The sequence below is a fragment of the Mustela erminea genome, chromosome 19 (assembly GCF_009829155.1).
Source record: "Mustela erminea isolate mMusErm1 chromosome 19, mMusErm1.Pri, whole genome shotgun sequence".
Lineage (NCBI taxonomy): Eukaryota > Metazoa > Chordata > Mammalia > Carnivora > Mustelidae > Mustela > Mustela erminea.
This window is the reverse complement of record NC_045632.1, coordinates 10,780,926-10,795,814: the sequence shown is the minus strand read 5'-3', so window position 1 is coordinate 10,795,814 and position 14,889 is coordinate 10,780,926. Positions and strand designations below refer to the sequence as shown.

The 14,889-nt window shown below is 46.3% G+C and overlaps 1 protein-coding gene across 1 annotated transcript in view; it reads right to left on the bottom strand.

Annotated features, from left to right (window-relative positions):
- Window positions 1–10,585, bottom strand: part of NLRP2 (NLR family pyrin domain containing 2) — a 34,530-nt gene extending 23,945 nt beyond the window's left edge. Inside the window, 6 exon segments of the mRNA XM_032326111.1 lie at window positions 1,917–3,273; window positions 3,275–3,522; window positions 4,582–4,656; window positions 7,363–7,503; window positions 10,287–10,415; window positions 10,418–10,585. Of these exon segments, the coding sequence (XP_032182002.1) occupies window positions 1,917–3,273; window positions 3,275–3,522; window positions 4,582–4,656; window positions 7,363–7,503; window positions 10,287–10,415; window positions 10,418–10,577 (2,110 nt within the window). The 5' untranslated portion in view covers window positions 10,578–10,585.
- Window positions 10,586–14,889: the final 4,304 nt, after the last annotated feature.

Here is a 14,889-nt window from a genome sequence, read left to right as displayed (position 1 = left end):
AAGGAAAGGAGATATGAAGTAGGGGGTGAGAATCAGAAGAGGAGACATATCATGAGAGACTATGGACTCTGAGGGTTTCAGAGGGGAGGGGGGTGTCTGGGTGAGCCTGGGGGTGGGTATTAAGGAGGGCAAGGATTGCATGGAGCAGTGGGTATTATACGCAAACAATGAATCATGGAACATTACATCAAAAACTAATGACATACTGTATGGTGACTAACATAACACAATAAAAAAAATAAATACTATTTTGACTTGGGATCTTGGATGAGATGGGAGGCTATTCATGCAATCTCATTTGCATTCAAAGCAGCTCTTTGATGACCCTCCTGCAGAAGAAAGATTTAGGTAAACCAGCATGTAGGCCTGTATAAACACTTGGATGAGAGAAGAAACAAAGTCAGGACACAGATGAAGGGAAACACCGGTTCAAAGGAATGCACGCATCTCTATGTTTATCGCAGCATTATCTCCAAAAGCCAAATTAGAGAAGCTGCCCAAGTGACCTCTGATGGATAAAGATGTAGTATATATAATCAATGGAATATTACTCAGACATTAAAAAGAACGAAAGCCTGCCTTCTGCCAAGACATGACTGTAGCTACAGTGTGTAACAGGAAGCCACTTGTGCCAGTCAGAGAAGGACAAATATCACAGGATTTCACTCATATGTGGAATTTAAGAAACAGAACAAATAGGTAATGGGTGGGGGGAAGAAGCGAAAACAGACTCTCCACTAAAAAGAGCAAACTGATGGCTACCAGCAGGGAGGGTGGTAGGAGATGTGTAAAAACGGATGATGGCGATTGAGAGTACGGTCATCACGATGAGCACCGAGTGTTGTGTAGACCTGCTGAGTCACTTTATTGTATCCGGGTAACTAGTATGACAGTGTATGTTAGCTGGACTGGAATTACAATAAAGAACTTAACCAATGGGGTCTGTGAGTGCCGGTGATCTTCAAGGTGGAGAAATGTTCCAGCCCAGCCGTCAGGGTCCTGATGCTCCCTGAGGTGACTCGAGTTCACGACTCTCTGCTACAGGGGGAAGGAATAAGAGGGAAAGTGAAGGGGATGTATAAAACAGACGCCTCCACCAGGAAAGCAAGGCGGGGGTGTTTGATTCCGGCCCTGTGAATATGCACGAGGATTTCAGATACTGGATTTCTGATGACAACCTAGGGTTGAGGAAGAGGCAGGCTGATAAGGTAAGTATCAGTATATGTCTGGTGGGCCCCACACAGGACCATGAGCAGTGAGCTTGGATTGTGATGAGGGAGGGTCACTTCATAAACCAGCAGACTGGAGTTCTAATCCCACTCAAACACCCTTTAATGAAGCCAGGAGACCTTCACCTCAACAGGAAAGATTGCAAGTAGCCACCAGGCGATAAATAGTATTTGGAAATGCCATAAGAGCTCAGCTGATGTTACCTGAGGCTACATCAAGAATAACAACGTCTCATGACTGTCTGGGGTCATCTCATTGTGTCAGTTGCATTAGGTGATGTGCCATTGATTGCGGATGGGGAGAAGCTTTCAGAACCTGTTGAATCAGCCTCTGACTTTCCACCTTTAATGCCTTTCCATCTGTCATGCTAAACGGGACAACCCCATACAGAGGGGCAATGTAGACAACCAACACGAAGACTGAAGTGAGGTCGAGCCATGTGCAAACATTTCTCAGCTGGAGAAAAAAGGACACAGGTCTCAAAACAAGGTCTGGTTCAAAGGCCCCATCCTTAATCTGAGCACAAAACTCTCCACCTTGAAGGGCAAGCTGGCAGAAGAAGTTCTGGTAAGAAGAAAATTCTGACCCTAAGCCACAGGAGGACACTCTGCCCTGCTGCTACTGGAGCGGGGCATGAGGTAGAAGCCCGGGCACTACCAGAGTGAACAGGGCAGGTTCTTACCCGCCAGCCTGAGCCTCTGATCCCCACACAGTATCGTTCTCCAGGAACACCCCCTTTTCTACTCGCAGCCACATTTTCTGCAAGTTTTCACAACCCTTGAGGCAGAACAATGCGTGCACCAGGTCCGAGGTATCTTCCAAATGCAGGGACACTTCTGTGACCTGGGCCATGGCCTCCTTCACAAGCTGCTCCTCCTGGGATTCGTAGAGACAACACAAGGTCTTCTTCATGTCTGTCACCGAGGAGAAGGGTCTGTGTTCAGGGGACTGCACTGTGCATTCCAGTAGCTCCCGCTTGAACTGAGTGGACACTGGGCAGCCAAAGGTGGTCCCCAGCTCCCTGGCCCTCTTTTCATTGGCAAGGCCAAACAGGAAGCACCTGACAGGGGACAGGTAGGGATTCTTGAGGCCTTCTTCCTTGGAGAGCAGCCTCTGCACACCCCCAGCGTGCCAGATGGGGCTCCCCATTTCTTGGCGACCCTTGCTCCCCAGGACACAGAGTGCAGCGGCCAGGAAGTGCTGGATGCTCAGGTGGATGAAGCGGTAGCAGGCCCCCCGCCCCGTGTCTCTGTCCTTCTGGAGGATGCCCCGGTGCAGGAAAGGGTGCAGGTCAGACTCATGCATGCCCAGTCTGCACAGGTCGTGTCCATCGAACGCCGAGGTCTGCGCCCATGTGCCCTCGGCGGCCAGCAGGCACAGGGCTTGCAGGGCAGCCACGAGGCGCAGACCTGGGCCTTGGCCCCGCACGGGCGTGAACCCGCTGCAGAGGAAGTGCAGCAGCAGAGACGTGGCGGTCCAGCAGGTGAGCCGGGGGTCCGCGCCCTCGGCCATCTGCACCCTCAGGCAGGTGCACGCCATCCAGCACACCGCGGGCACTGCGCCCATGCGGAACAGCACCGTGTTGCTTCTCATCAGCTGGAAAGCACACAGGGCCTGAGCCTCCTCTCTGAAGTGTCGTAAAAAATACGCCCTCCTGTTGTGCTCGGAGAGCCCCTCCATCTCCACCAAGAGCGGCTGCTCCACCAGGAGCCACAGTTCCCTCAGGACCTCGGGCTGGGTGGTGACCCGCAGGGTGGCCATGGGGAAGAGGTTTCTCTTCAGTAGGCTGCCCAGGAACACCGGCGCAGGCCTCCGCATCCTCCAGTCACCCCCCAAGTCGTGTGCCTGTGTGCCCGTGCCCCAGGACATGCGCAGCTCCTTGAAAGTGTCGATGACCAGCAGGAGCTTGTGCACCTGGGCCGGGACCTGCGGAAGAGCGCGCTGCAGGTCTGGGGTGCTCTCCGCCAGCAGCTCTGCGAAGGAGCAAGTCCCCTTGCGGCTGAGCACCTTGCCGCTGAGATAGAAAGCAACACGGGGGGGTCTGCGTGAGGGTGTCCTGCATCCAGTCCAGCATACACTTCTTGGCCAGAGTGGTCTTCCCTACGCCTGCCAGACCGTGCAGCACCACCGTGTGTGGAAATGGCCCTCTGAGCATTTTAGGATTACAGAATGGAATCTGTGTCTCATATCTTTGGGTGACTGTGTGAATGTTCTCACTGGCTCCAGGCCAAAAGTTCTTCCAGATTTGCTGGACCTTCTCTTTCAAAACACTTCTGTATTTATCCCGTTTACCTTCAGTGATTGGAGGTAGGGGATAGGAAGGACATAGCTGGTTATTCATTAGGAAAAAAAAGACCCGAATGTTTATAGCAGCAATGTCCACAATAGCCAAACTATGGAAAGAACCTAGATGTCCATCAACAGATGAATGGATCAAGAAGATGTGGTATATATACACAATGGAATACTATGCAGCCATCAAAAGAAATGAAATCTTGCCATTTGCGACAACATGGATGGAACTAGAGCGTATCATGCTTAGCGAAATAAGTCAAGCAGAGAAAGACAACTATCATATGATCTCCCTGATATGAGGAAGTGGTGATGCAACATGGGGGCTTAAGTGGGTAGGAGAAGAATCAATGAAACAAGATGGGATTGGGAGGGAGACAAACCATAAGTGACTCTTAATCTCACAAAACAAACTGAGGGTTGCTGGGGGGAGGGGGTTTGGGAGAAGGGGGTGGGATTATGGACATTGGGGAGGGTATGTGCTTTGGTGAGTGCTGTGAAGTGTGTAAACCTGGTGATTCACAGACCTGTACCCCTGGGGATAGAGTATTATGCCTCCATCAGAAAGGATGAATACCCAACTTTTGTAGCAACATGGACGAGACTGGAAGAGATTATGCTGAGTGAAATAAGTCAAGCAGAGAGAGTCAATTATCATATGGTTTCACTTATTTGTGGAGCATAACAAATAGCATGGAGGACATGGGGACTTAGAGTGGAGAAGGGAGTTGGGGGAAATTGGAAGGGGAGGTGAACCATGAGAGACTATGGACTCTGAAAAACAATCTGAGGGTTTTGAAGGGACGGGGGGTGGGAGGTTGGGGTACCAGGTGGTGGGTATTATAGAGGGCACGGATTGCATGGAGCACGGGGTGTGGTGCAAAAATAATGAATACTGTTATGCTGGAAATAAAAATAAATTAAATAAAAAAAAAAAAATAAAATAAAAAAAAAAAAATAATAAAAAAAAAAAAAAAAAAAAATACTTTTTGTTAGGTAGGAAAAAGACAAAAAAGAACGGCCTGACACCAGACTCCTCCAGGAAGAAAGGATACAGACCTGGCTTTTCTCCTTCCAAAACTTCCTTTGCTGCTTCTGGGTTTGGGGCACCTTCTCCCTGTACTTGAGTAAGTGCTGCAAAATACAAATTAAAAATGAGCTTGACACAAAGACACGTGAATTTCTTTTACCAGAAATACAGTGTTAAAGTGGATCTAAGGTGTGGATCTAAGGAGTGCAGAATCTAATCTCTGTCCATATCATGTGCTGGGAGGTGCAAAGGCCAGGTTTATAGAGACGAACAGAGCAAATGACCTTCTTTTTTTTTTTTAATTTTTATTTATTTATTTATTTTTTAAAGATTTTATTTATTTATTTGACAGAGAGAGAGATCACAAGTAGGCAGAGAGGCAGGCAGAGAGAGAGAGGAGGAAGCAGGCTCCCTGCTGAGCAGAGAGCCCGATGTGGGACTCGATCCCAGGACCTGAGATCATGACCTGAGCCGAAGGCAGCGGCTTAACCCACTGAGCCACCCAGGCGCCCTGCAAATGACCTTCTAAACCAAGTTTCCTGCCTGTCCTCTCTAGACCCATAACAAGAAATATTTTTTCAAGTTGCTCCGTCAAAACTCAATGCGATCTATTGAAGCTACTCATCCATCTTTCCCGCTGGTCTAGACCACACACCAGGGCATCAGGAGGAAGACCTCTATACAGCCCAACCCAGTACAGCTGCTCCATTGTCTGAGTAAGCAATGAGGTCATGCCTGTGTGGAATACCAGATGATTCCTGAGAATCTGCCCAAGGTAAGTGAAAATGCGCATATGTCAAGATTAGCCCACCAAGCATAGCAGCGTGATGCAAGACATCCAGAAAGTAGAAAAAATTCAGATATCCATCCATCCATCAACGAATGGACAATCAAGTGTGGCATAGCCACACCATGGAGTATCATTCTGTAATAAAAAGGGATGGCAAATCAGTGACACACTCAACAATGGGGACAAACCTCAAAAACATCATGGTAAGTGATGAAAGGCAGACAGGAAAGACCATGTGTCCAGAAAAGCCAAATCTAGAGAGACACAATAACATAATGGTTGCCCGGAGCTGGCAGACAGAGACTAGGGAGTGACCATGTGTGGACACAAGGGAACTTTCTGGGGGTGATGTCCATGTTGTAAAATTAGATAGTGGTGATGGTTGGGAAATTCTGTAGGTTTACTGAAAGTTAATAGTAGCACATTTAATTTGAATGAAATTTATGGATACACAGATTGTACTTTATCAGAGCCATTAACAAACAATACTACCCAGCTGACTTTAGCCACTCAGTGATGTTAAGGGACCAGAGTGCTGAATGTACATACAGCACATCTCAACTTTCTCATCTGGGAGTTGAATTTCCTAAAGTCTGAGCAACTGAAATTGAAAAATTGAAGAGAAACTCCATACAGTACACTAATTTTCTGTAAACTGAAGAAATCCAGTACTTTCCAAGGGTCCTTTCCCTGCTTTGTTCCTAAGTGAGGGAGGAAGGCATTTTCTGTGAGACTATTGGGGATTATAAACCATGGAGGAAAGGACGTGCGGTGGGGGGGCGGGGATGGAGCTCACAAAAGGAGGGTGCAGAGGACAGAACAGGATGTGGTAGTTGTGGCTTGGCTCGTTCCAACACTGACCAACCTGGCTCCTTTCCTTCTGCACACTGTTGGGTTTCTTCCAAGTTTGCACATTTTGGTTCTGGATTCCTGGTGAACCTTGAGAAAAGAGGGGCCATTATAGGCTTCTCTATTGAGACTTCTGCCTGGGGAGAGAGTGGGACTTCAAGAAGACTTATGTTTGACAACTGCGTCTCATACATAAGCCCAGATGACATAAAAAGGATCTTAACATTCTATGGGAGAGAAGATTGTGTCAGGCCACGATCTTGGGCTTACATGCCTTTTCTGGCTTCCTATGTGGTTGAGAACACACAGTGACTGTCTCATGAGAGGGCGTTGTATGCACAATCATCTCCAAAGACGAAGGAGCCGTAAGACTGAAGAAAAAGGCTGACCAGTCCAGCCTGACGACAAATGGTTAAAGATTTTATTTGACAGAGAAAGAGCACAAGTAGGGGAGCAGCAGGCAGAGGGAAAGGGAGAGAGAGACACAAACTCCCCACTGAGTAGGAAGCCTGACATGGGGCTCTATCCCAGGACTCTGAGCTGAAGGATAACACTTATATGAGCCACCCAGGTGGCCCCAAGAAATTGTTTAATAAGGGGACAGAAGTATGTATTTGGTAGCTGCAAGACCAGCTGATCTCCACGACCCTGCTTCCATAGCCCTAGAGGCTGGGAGTGCTGGTGGGGGTCTACCCGGAGGAGAGTAAAATGGGTGTGTGCCACAGTCCTAGCTCCAGAGCAGGTCAAGGACATTATGTCCTGAGGGTATATGCAGGGGTGTAGTTAAACAAAAGGAAAGACTGTGACTGTGGTGGGGGTGGTGTTCAAGAAGGCTGCACGTCCTAAAGTGCTCATCATGGTGGATTTGTCCCAGGAGGCTCCAGTCAAGTTCACACAGTGAGAGAAATGAACACAGTGAGAGAAATGTGTGCACCCTTGCTCTGTCTTGAGGCCATCACAAAGCTTTCACGGATTAACCCTCTGGTTTCTGATGAGGTAGATAAAACCAAACTGTCCTGGGAGGGGATGTAGGAATACAGTGGAGTCCTGATGGGAGAGGGAGTATTATAAGCTCAACACTGGATAAAGAAGTGGTGAGTCTGGGAGAGTTCCGAAGAGAATCCCAGGAGGTAGTTGGCTGCAGGCATCTAAAGTTCAGGGGGAAATGCTTATGTAAAGATAGCCTTTGCAAAGGCATCAGGACGTAAATAGCCAGTAAGACTCCAAAGGATATCAACCAGGACCAGGATGCTGAGTGAGAAAATGGCCAGCCAGTCATTCCTTTTGAAGATGAGGCAGAAGAACAAGAATTCTGAAAGAACGGAAGAAAAAATAATCCTCAACAAGCCACAGAGCAAAGGCAACAAGGTCATAAAAGCCAAGAGCAGGATTCTGAATAAAGAATTCCCCATGCTTTTAGTCTGAACACTTACTGGAATGAATACCTACTTGTAAGTGTAGGTATTGCCAAGTGTAAGATCTGATGGACCACCAGTCTCCTTCTGACATTTGGTTAGGTCATCATTGTAGAACCCTTTGGCACTTGTGTATTGATAGAAGAAGTCAGGACATCTAGGTTGAGATTATCAATGGTTGTGCCTTTGCTCTTCAAACCACACTCCCATTTACTATTGCCTTGAGCCCAAGTCTTATCACTAAGGATACTGGTGATTTGGGATATGGAGAGGGGAGAATGTTCATAATCACTAATTCAAAAATCCTTTTGGCTGGGGTTAGCAAACTTAATTTTCTAGTTCCTGCAAAGGGCCAGACAGTAAATATTTCCTGCTTTTCAGGCCACACCACTCATCTCTGCCCTTGTAAAGCAAAAGCTGTCATAGGTAACATAAAAGCAAATAAGCATGCCACATGCAAAGAAAACTTCATTTATGAATACTGAAGTTTGAGCTTCCTATGATTTTCATAGGCTGTAAGGCAGTCTTTTGATCCTCCCAACCATTTAAAAATACAAGAACAGTTCTTAGTTTGTGGGAAGATCAAAAGTACATGGCAGGCTGGAGCTGGTCTGGGAGTCTGGTTGGCCAGTCCTTGCTGTAGGTCATGCTAAAGTCCAGCCTGTCCAGATTCCAAGGAAAGCTCTTACTTTCCTGCTTCTGTGTGCATTTACTGACTTCTGGTATAAATACCAGCTCATGGAGCTCCCCTGGTCTCCCTCCTCACCCACTGGGATGGCTGCAGAGAGAAGGGCTTGGCTTTCCTTGAATTCTTAGTGCTCAGCACCATGTTTTGTCTAATTAAAACAAGCCCCTGAATTCCAAAGTTTCACATAAGAAGTAAATGAGGTAGCTTATCTAATTCTGGAGGCTTGTTCTGAGAGACTCCACAGCTGCTTCTGGGAGAGGAGGAGGTGGGAAAACCCACACTTTTCAGATCCAGACCCTTTTAGCTGCTCATCTTGGGGTTTCTTCATGCTATTTCCAAATTTATAATCTCCAGAGGCCAGCTGGGAGTGAAAACCCTCCCCTGTCCATTGAAGACCAGGAACAGTAAGCTAAAAACAGATCTCTAGATGGAATAAAACAGGCCGTTTTTAAGGAAAAAGAAAATGGTAGGTAAGGAAGAGCCTTTGAATATCCTTGCTGAAGAACAAGAGCGAAAATGTTCTCTAGAGCAGTGTGCTCTCCAAAACAAATACAACACCTCTCACCTATGTAACTTTGTATTTTCTAGTAGCCACATAATGAAAGGTCTAAAGAGGTACAACTGACTTTCATAATTTTTATGTAACTAAGACACAATGGAATATTACACAGTCATCAGAAAGGATGAATACCCAACTTTTGCATCAATATGGGTGGAACTAGAGGGGATTATGCTAAATGAACTAATTCAAGCCAAGAAAGTCAATTATCATATGGTTTCACTTACTTGTGTAACATAAGGAATAGCATGGAGGACATTAAGAGAAGGAAGGGGAAAATGAAGGGGAAATCGGAGGGGGAGATGAACCAGAGACTATAGGCTCCAGGAATCAAACAGGGCTCAAGAGGGGAGGAGGCATGGTGGGGGATGGGTGAGCCCGGTCATGGGTATTAAGGAGGGCATAGATTGCATGAAGCTCTGGGTGTTATAGGCAGACAATGAATCATGGAATAATACACCAGAAACTAGTGATGTCCCATATGGTGACTAACACAATTAAAAAATACAAAAATAATAAAATGCTATCATTTTGATGTGTAGTCAGTGTAAGAGTGGCTCATGAGATAGTACATTAACCCATGCAGTTAAAAGCCCATGTGTGTCCTAGCCTGGTAGCACACCTGAACAGAACCAACCTCATGTCCATTGGGCACTAACTGCATATGGCCACTGTTAGGCAGCAGAGCCCAGGCACTATAAAACCTTGTGTGCACACAGGCATCACTGGGAAGCTCTCAAGAAATCCACATCTGGGGGAGACACAGATCATTTAGCTCAAAGTCTCTGGTGATTGGTTCTGGACATCAGCATATTGAAGCTCCTGAGAGGACTGCCCAGAAGAGTGAAAGCTGACAACCGCTGACCTACAACTCAGTGCTCCACTTAGGGGACACTGGGCAGTGTCTAGAGACATTTTTGGTTGTTTCAAGTGAGAGGTGTGTGCTGCTAGCATCTAACAGGTAGAGGTGCTGGGACACTAGCACGGGGGTCCCAAAGGTACAGCTAAATATCGTGCAATACAAAGGAGGTCTCTTCACCCAGCCCCAAATGCTATTAGTGATGCTGATCGAAGGGAAGGTAGGGGTTTGTTTCTGTGAGTGTGCAGAAGGAAACATGAGTGGGAGCTGAAAACCAGAGGATGTGTAATAATTTAACACCTTGGATGTGTGAGAGAATGGGATCTGGAATATACTCCAGGAATTATCTTGGACGAGAGAAGGGATATAGACTGAGGTGGCCAGGGAAGGTATACAATCCCAGGGTAGAGTAGAAATAGCTAGAATGAGAGATACCACCAGACTTTAGGAAAGTCTAGCACTTGGGTTCAGGACAGGTGGCCTCTCCAAGGCTCAGTGTTATTCCTACACATGTAAAACTCTGGATGCTCTCCTCCTTCCTCCTGGGACACCTTGTGGGCTAGTTTCTACTTACCTGTGAGCTCGTCCTTTGCTCTCTCAGAAAGATCTGTTTGGTTCATCTTGTCAAAGACCTGGATGGTCACCATCTCTACCCAGCGGCTGGGGCAGCGGTTGGTGAGAATTTCTGCCAGTTGCTTCCCTCAGCCTCCTCTACTTCTGTCACAGGGATGTGCTGTAACTCCTCTTGTGGGGAAAGGGACCTCAACAGAGATTTGAACTGGCTCAGCTCATCCTGGCTGAGCTGCTGCAGGAGGGGCTGCAGGTTGAAACCCAGCTGTGCAGAAGGTTCCATCTTGTCCTGCATGAGAGACCTGCGCTTCAGGCATTAAAGAATAATCAAGGGAAGAAAGAAGAGACCATGAATGGGTACTCCTGTCTTAAACACTGGTTGCCTCTGTGCCAGGAACTGGGCAATTCTCACTGCCCAGACTGCTGCTTTGGAAACCAACTCCCCTGAAGAGGGAAAATTCACTCACAACCCCCTTAGTTTTTGCCTTGACATAGTGATTCCCATTTTGGGAGTCTGGGACCCTTTTGAGAGTGTGCAAATCTCTGAGGGTAGGTAGCAAGTCCTCACAGATCCATCTCCTGGACCTAGCAGATCATCTGTTAGTTTTTAGTAAATTTGGTGTATAAATGAACTAATGAGAACTAACCACTTTAGCTCTCTGGAATAACCTGACATGTTGTCATTTTAGTATGTTTATGGACCTTGACTACAGAACAGTCTTAAGTTGACAACATCTCAGAGAGGAGAAGCAAGATAGTGGAGGAGTACAAGACGGAGATGACATCAGCTCGCAGAAGTCCAGCTAGATAGTTATCAAACCATTCTGAACACCTACAAACCCAACAGGAGACCAAAGAGAAGAGCAGCAATTCTATGAACAGAAAATCAACCACTTTCCAGAAGGTACAACATACAGAGAAGTGAATCTGAAGCGACTGAAGATAGACCGCGGGGTCTCCCGCAAGCTCCCAGCCAGCTGTGGAGCAGCAGAACACAAAATCAGAACTTGTAGAAGTCTGCTCCACTGAGGACATCACTCCAGAGGCTAAGTTGGGGGGGGGGTGGAGCCCTCACAAGAACAGTGTGGTCTCAGGTCCTGTGGGGTCACAGAAAGACCAGGGGTGCCTGAGTGTGGCAAAGCCCCTAGGTATTGGAGCAGGAAAGCCACTGCAGAGATGGAGCCAAGGAGAGGCTCTTAGCTTGGGGTTACCTTAAACTGTGATCCAAGGGACAGTTGGGCCACTGCTCTTTAAGCAAGGACCCCACATGTGGCAGAACTGGGGAGACCCCCTCTTTCCTCCCCTGGAGCAGTGCTGAGTGCGTGGCAGGAATCTGCTGGGTTTGGAGACTCCAAACGGGGCCATGCGCCAGAGACAGAAATGCACAGTCACAGGACGGGTGAGCTTGGAGTGTGGCCGGAGACCAGGGAGACTGGAGGGACTGACAGCTTTTCTCTGAGGGTGCGCTGAGGAGTGGGGCCCTGAGCTCTCAGCTCCTCCAGGCTGGAGATTGGGAGACTACCATCTTCATTCCTGTCCTCCAGAGCTCTACAGAAAGCATTCAGGAAACAAAAGCTCCTGAGCACAAACCCAAGCATATTGAGCAGATCGCTCAGCCTGGCCCCTAGCAAGGGCAGTGCAGTTCTACCTCAGACAAAGACATTTGAAAATCATGGCACTAGGCTCCTCCCCCAGAAGATCAGCAAGAATGCCCAGTCAAGACCAGGTTCACGGATCAGAACTTCAGAGCTAAGGGAAAGCAACACATAGAATTCATGGCTTTTCCCCCCATGATCCTACAGTCTTTCAAAATGAAATTTTTAAAACTTTATTTCTTCTTACTCTTATTTTTATTTCTTATTCTATTTATAAAGATTTATTTACTTATTTATGTGACAGAGATCACAAGTAGGCAGAGAGGCAGGCAGAGAGAGAGAGAGAGGAGGAAGCAGGCTCCCTGTAGAGCAGGGACCTTAATGTGGGGCTTGATCCGAGGACCCTGGGATCATAAACTGAGCTGAAGGCAGAGGCTTTAATTCATTGAGCCACCCTGGAGGCCCTTTTATTCTGTTTATAAGTTTATTTTATAATTTTTTAAAAACTTTATTTGTTTTCAGCATAACAGTATTCATTATTTTTGCACCACAACCAGTACTCTATGCAATCTGTGCCCTCTATAATACCCACCACCTGGTACCCCAATCTCTCACCCCCCCCGCCACTTCAAACCGCTCAGATTGTTCTTCAGAGTCCATAGTCTCTCATGGTTCACCTCCCCTTCCAATTTCCCCCAACTCCCTTCTCCTATCTAACTCCCATGTCCTCCATGCTATTTGTTATGTTACAGAAATAAGTGAGACCATAAGATAATTGACTTATTATTCCTCCTCTCTCTCTCTCTCTCTGCCTGCCTCTCTCTGCTTGACTTATTTCACTCAGCATAATCTCTTCCAGTCCCGTCCATGTTGCTACAAAAGTTGGGTATTCATCCTTTCTGATGGAGGCATAATACTCCATCGTGTATATGGACCACATATTCCGTATCCATTCGTACGTTGAAGGGCATCTTGGTTCTTTCCACAGTTTGGCGACCATGGCCATTGCTGCTATAAACATTGGGGTACAGATGGCCCTTCTTTTCACTACATCTGTATCTTTGGGGTAAATACCAAATGCAATGGCAGGGTCATAGGGAAGTTCTCTTTTTAATTTCTTGAAAAATCTCCACATTGTTCTCCAAAGAGGCTGCACCAACTTGCATTCCCACCAACAGTGGAAGAGGGTTCCCCTTTCTCCACATCCCCTCCAATACGTGTTGTTGCCTGTCTTGCTAATTTTGGCCATTCTAACTGGTGTAAGGTGATATCTCAATGTGTTTTTTTTTTTTAAATTTATTTTCAGAAAAACAGTATTCATTATTTTTTTCACCACACCCAGTGCTCCATGCAATCCGTGCCCTCTATAATACCCACCACCTGGTACCCAAACCTCCCACCCCCCCGCCACTTCAAACCCCTCAGATTGTTTTTCAGAGTCCATAGTCTCTCGTGATTCACCTCCCCTTCCAATTTACCCCAATTCCCTTCTCCTCTCTAACACCCCTTGTTCTCCATGCTATTTGTTATGCTCCACAAATAAGTGAAACCATATGATAATTGACTCTCTCTGCTTGACTTATTTCACTCAGCATAATCTCTTCCAGTCCCGTCCATGTTGCTAGAAAAGTTGGGTATTCATCCTTTCTGATGGAGGCATAATACTCCATAGTGTATATGGACCACATCTTCCTTATCCATTTGTCCGTTGAAGGGCATCTTGGTTCTTTCCATAGTTTGGCAACTGTGGCCATTGCTGCTATAAACATTGGGGTACAGATGGCCCTTCTTTTCACAACATCTGTATCCTTGGGGTAAGTACCCAGGAGTGCAATTGCAGGGTCATAGGGAAGCTCTATTTTTAATTTCTTGAGGAATCTCCACACTGTTCTCCAAAGAGGCTGCACCAACTTGCATTCCCACCAACAGTGGAAGAGGGTTCCCTTTTCTCCACATCCTCTCCAACACATGTTGTTTCCTGTTTTATTAATTTTGGCCATTCTAACTGGTGTAAGGTGATATCTCAATGTGGTTTTAATTTGAATCTCCCTGAGGGCTAATGATGATGAACATTTTTTCTTGTGTCTGATAGCTATTTGTATGTCTTCATTGGAAAAGTGTCTGTTCATATCTTCTGCCCATTTTTTGATATGATTATCTGTTTTGTGTGTGTTGAGTTTGAGGAGTTCTTTATAGATCCTGGATATCAACCTTTTTTCTGTACTGTCATTTGCAAATATCTGCTCCCATTTGTGGGTTGCCTCTTTGTTTTCTTGACTGTTTCCTTTGCTGTGCAGAAGCTTTTGATTTTGATGAAGTCCCAAAAGTTTATTTTCGCTTTTGTTTCCTTTGCCTTTGGAGACATATCTTGAAAGAAGTTGCTGTGGCTGATATCGAAGAGATTACTGCCTATGTTCTCCTCTAGGATTCTGATGGATTCCTGTCTCATGTTGAGGTCTTTTATCCATTTTGAGTTTATCTTTGTGTACGGTGTAAGAGAATGGTCGAGTTTCATTCTCTACAAATAGCTGCCCAGTTTCCCCAGCACCATTTATTGAAGAGACTGAAGAAATAACACCTATTCTCCTGAAGCTGTTTCAAAAAATTGAAGGAGAAGGAAATTTTTCAGACTCTTTATATGAAGCCAGTATTTCCCTGATCCCCAGACCAGGCAAAGACTATACCAAAAAGGAGAATTTCAGACCAATATCACTGATCAATATGGATGCTAAGATTCTCAACAAGATCCTAGCAAACAGGATCCAACAGCACATTAAAAAGGTTATCCACCATGACCAGGTGGGATTCATTCCTGGGCTACAAGGATGGTTCAACATTTGCAAATCAATCAATGTGATAGAACAAATCAATAAGAGAAGAGAGAAGAACCACATGGTCCTCTCAATTGATGCAGAAAAAGCATTTGACAAAATCCGGCATCCGTTCCTGATTAAAATGCTTCAAAGTATAGGGATAGAGGGAACATTCCTGAACCAATCAAATCTATCTATG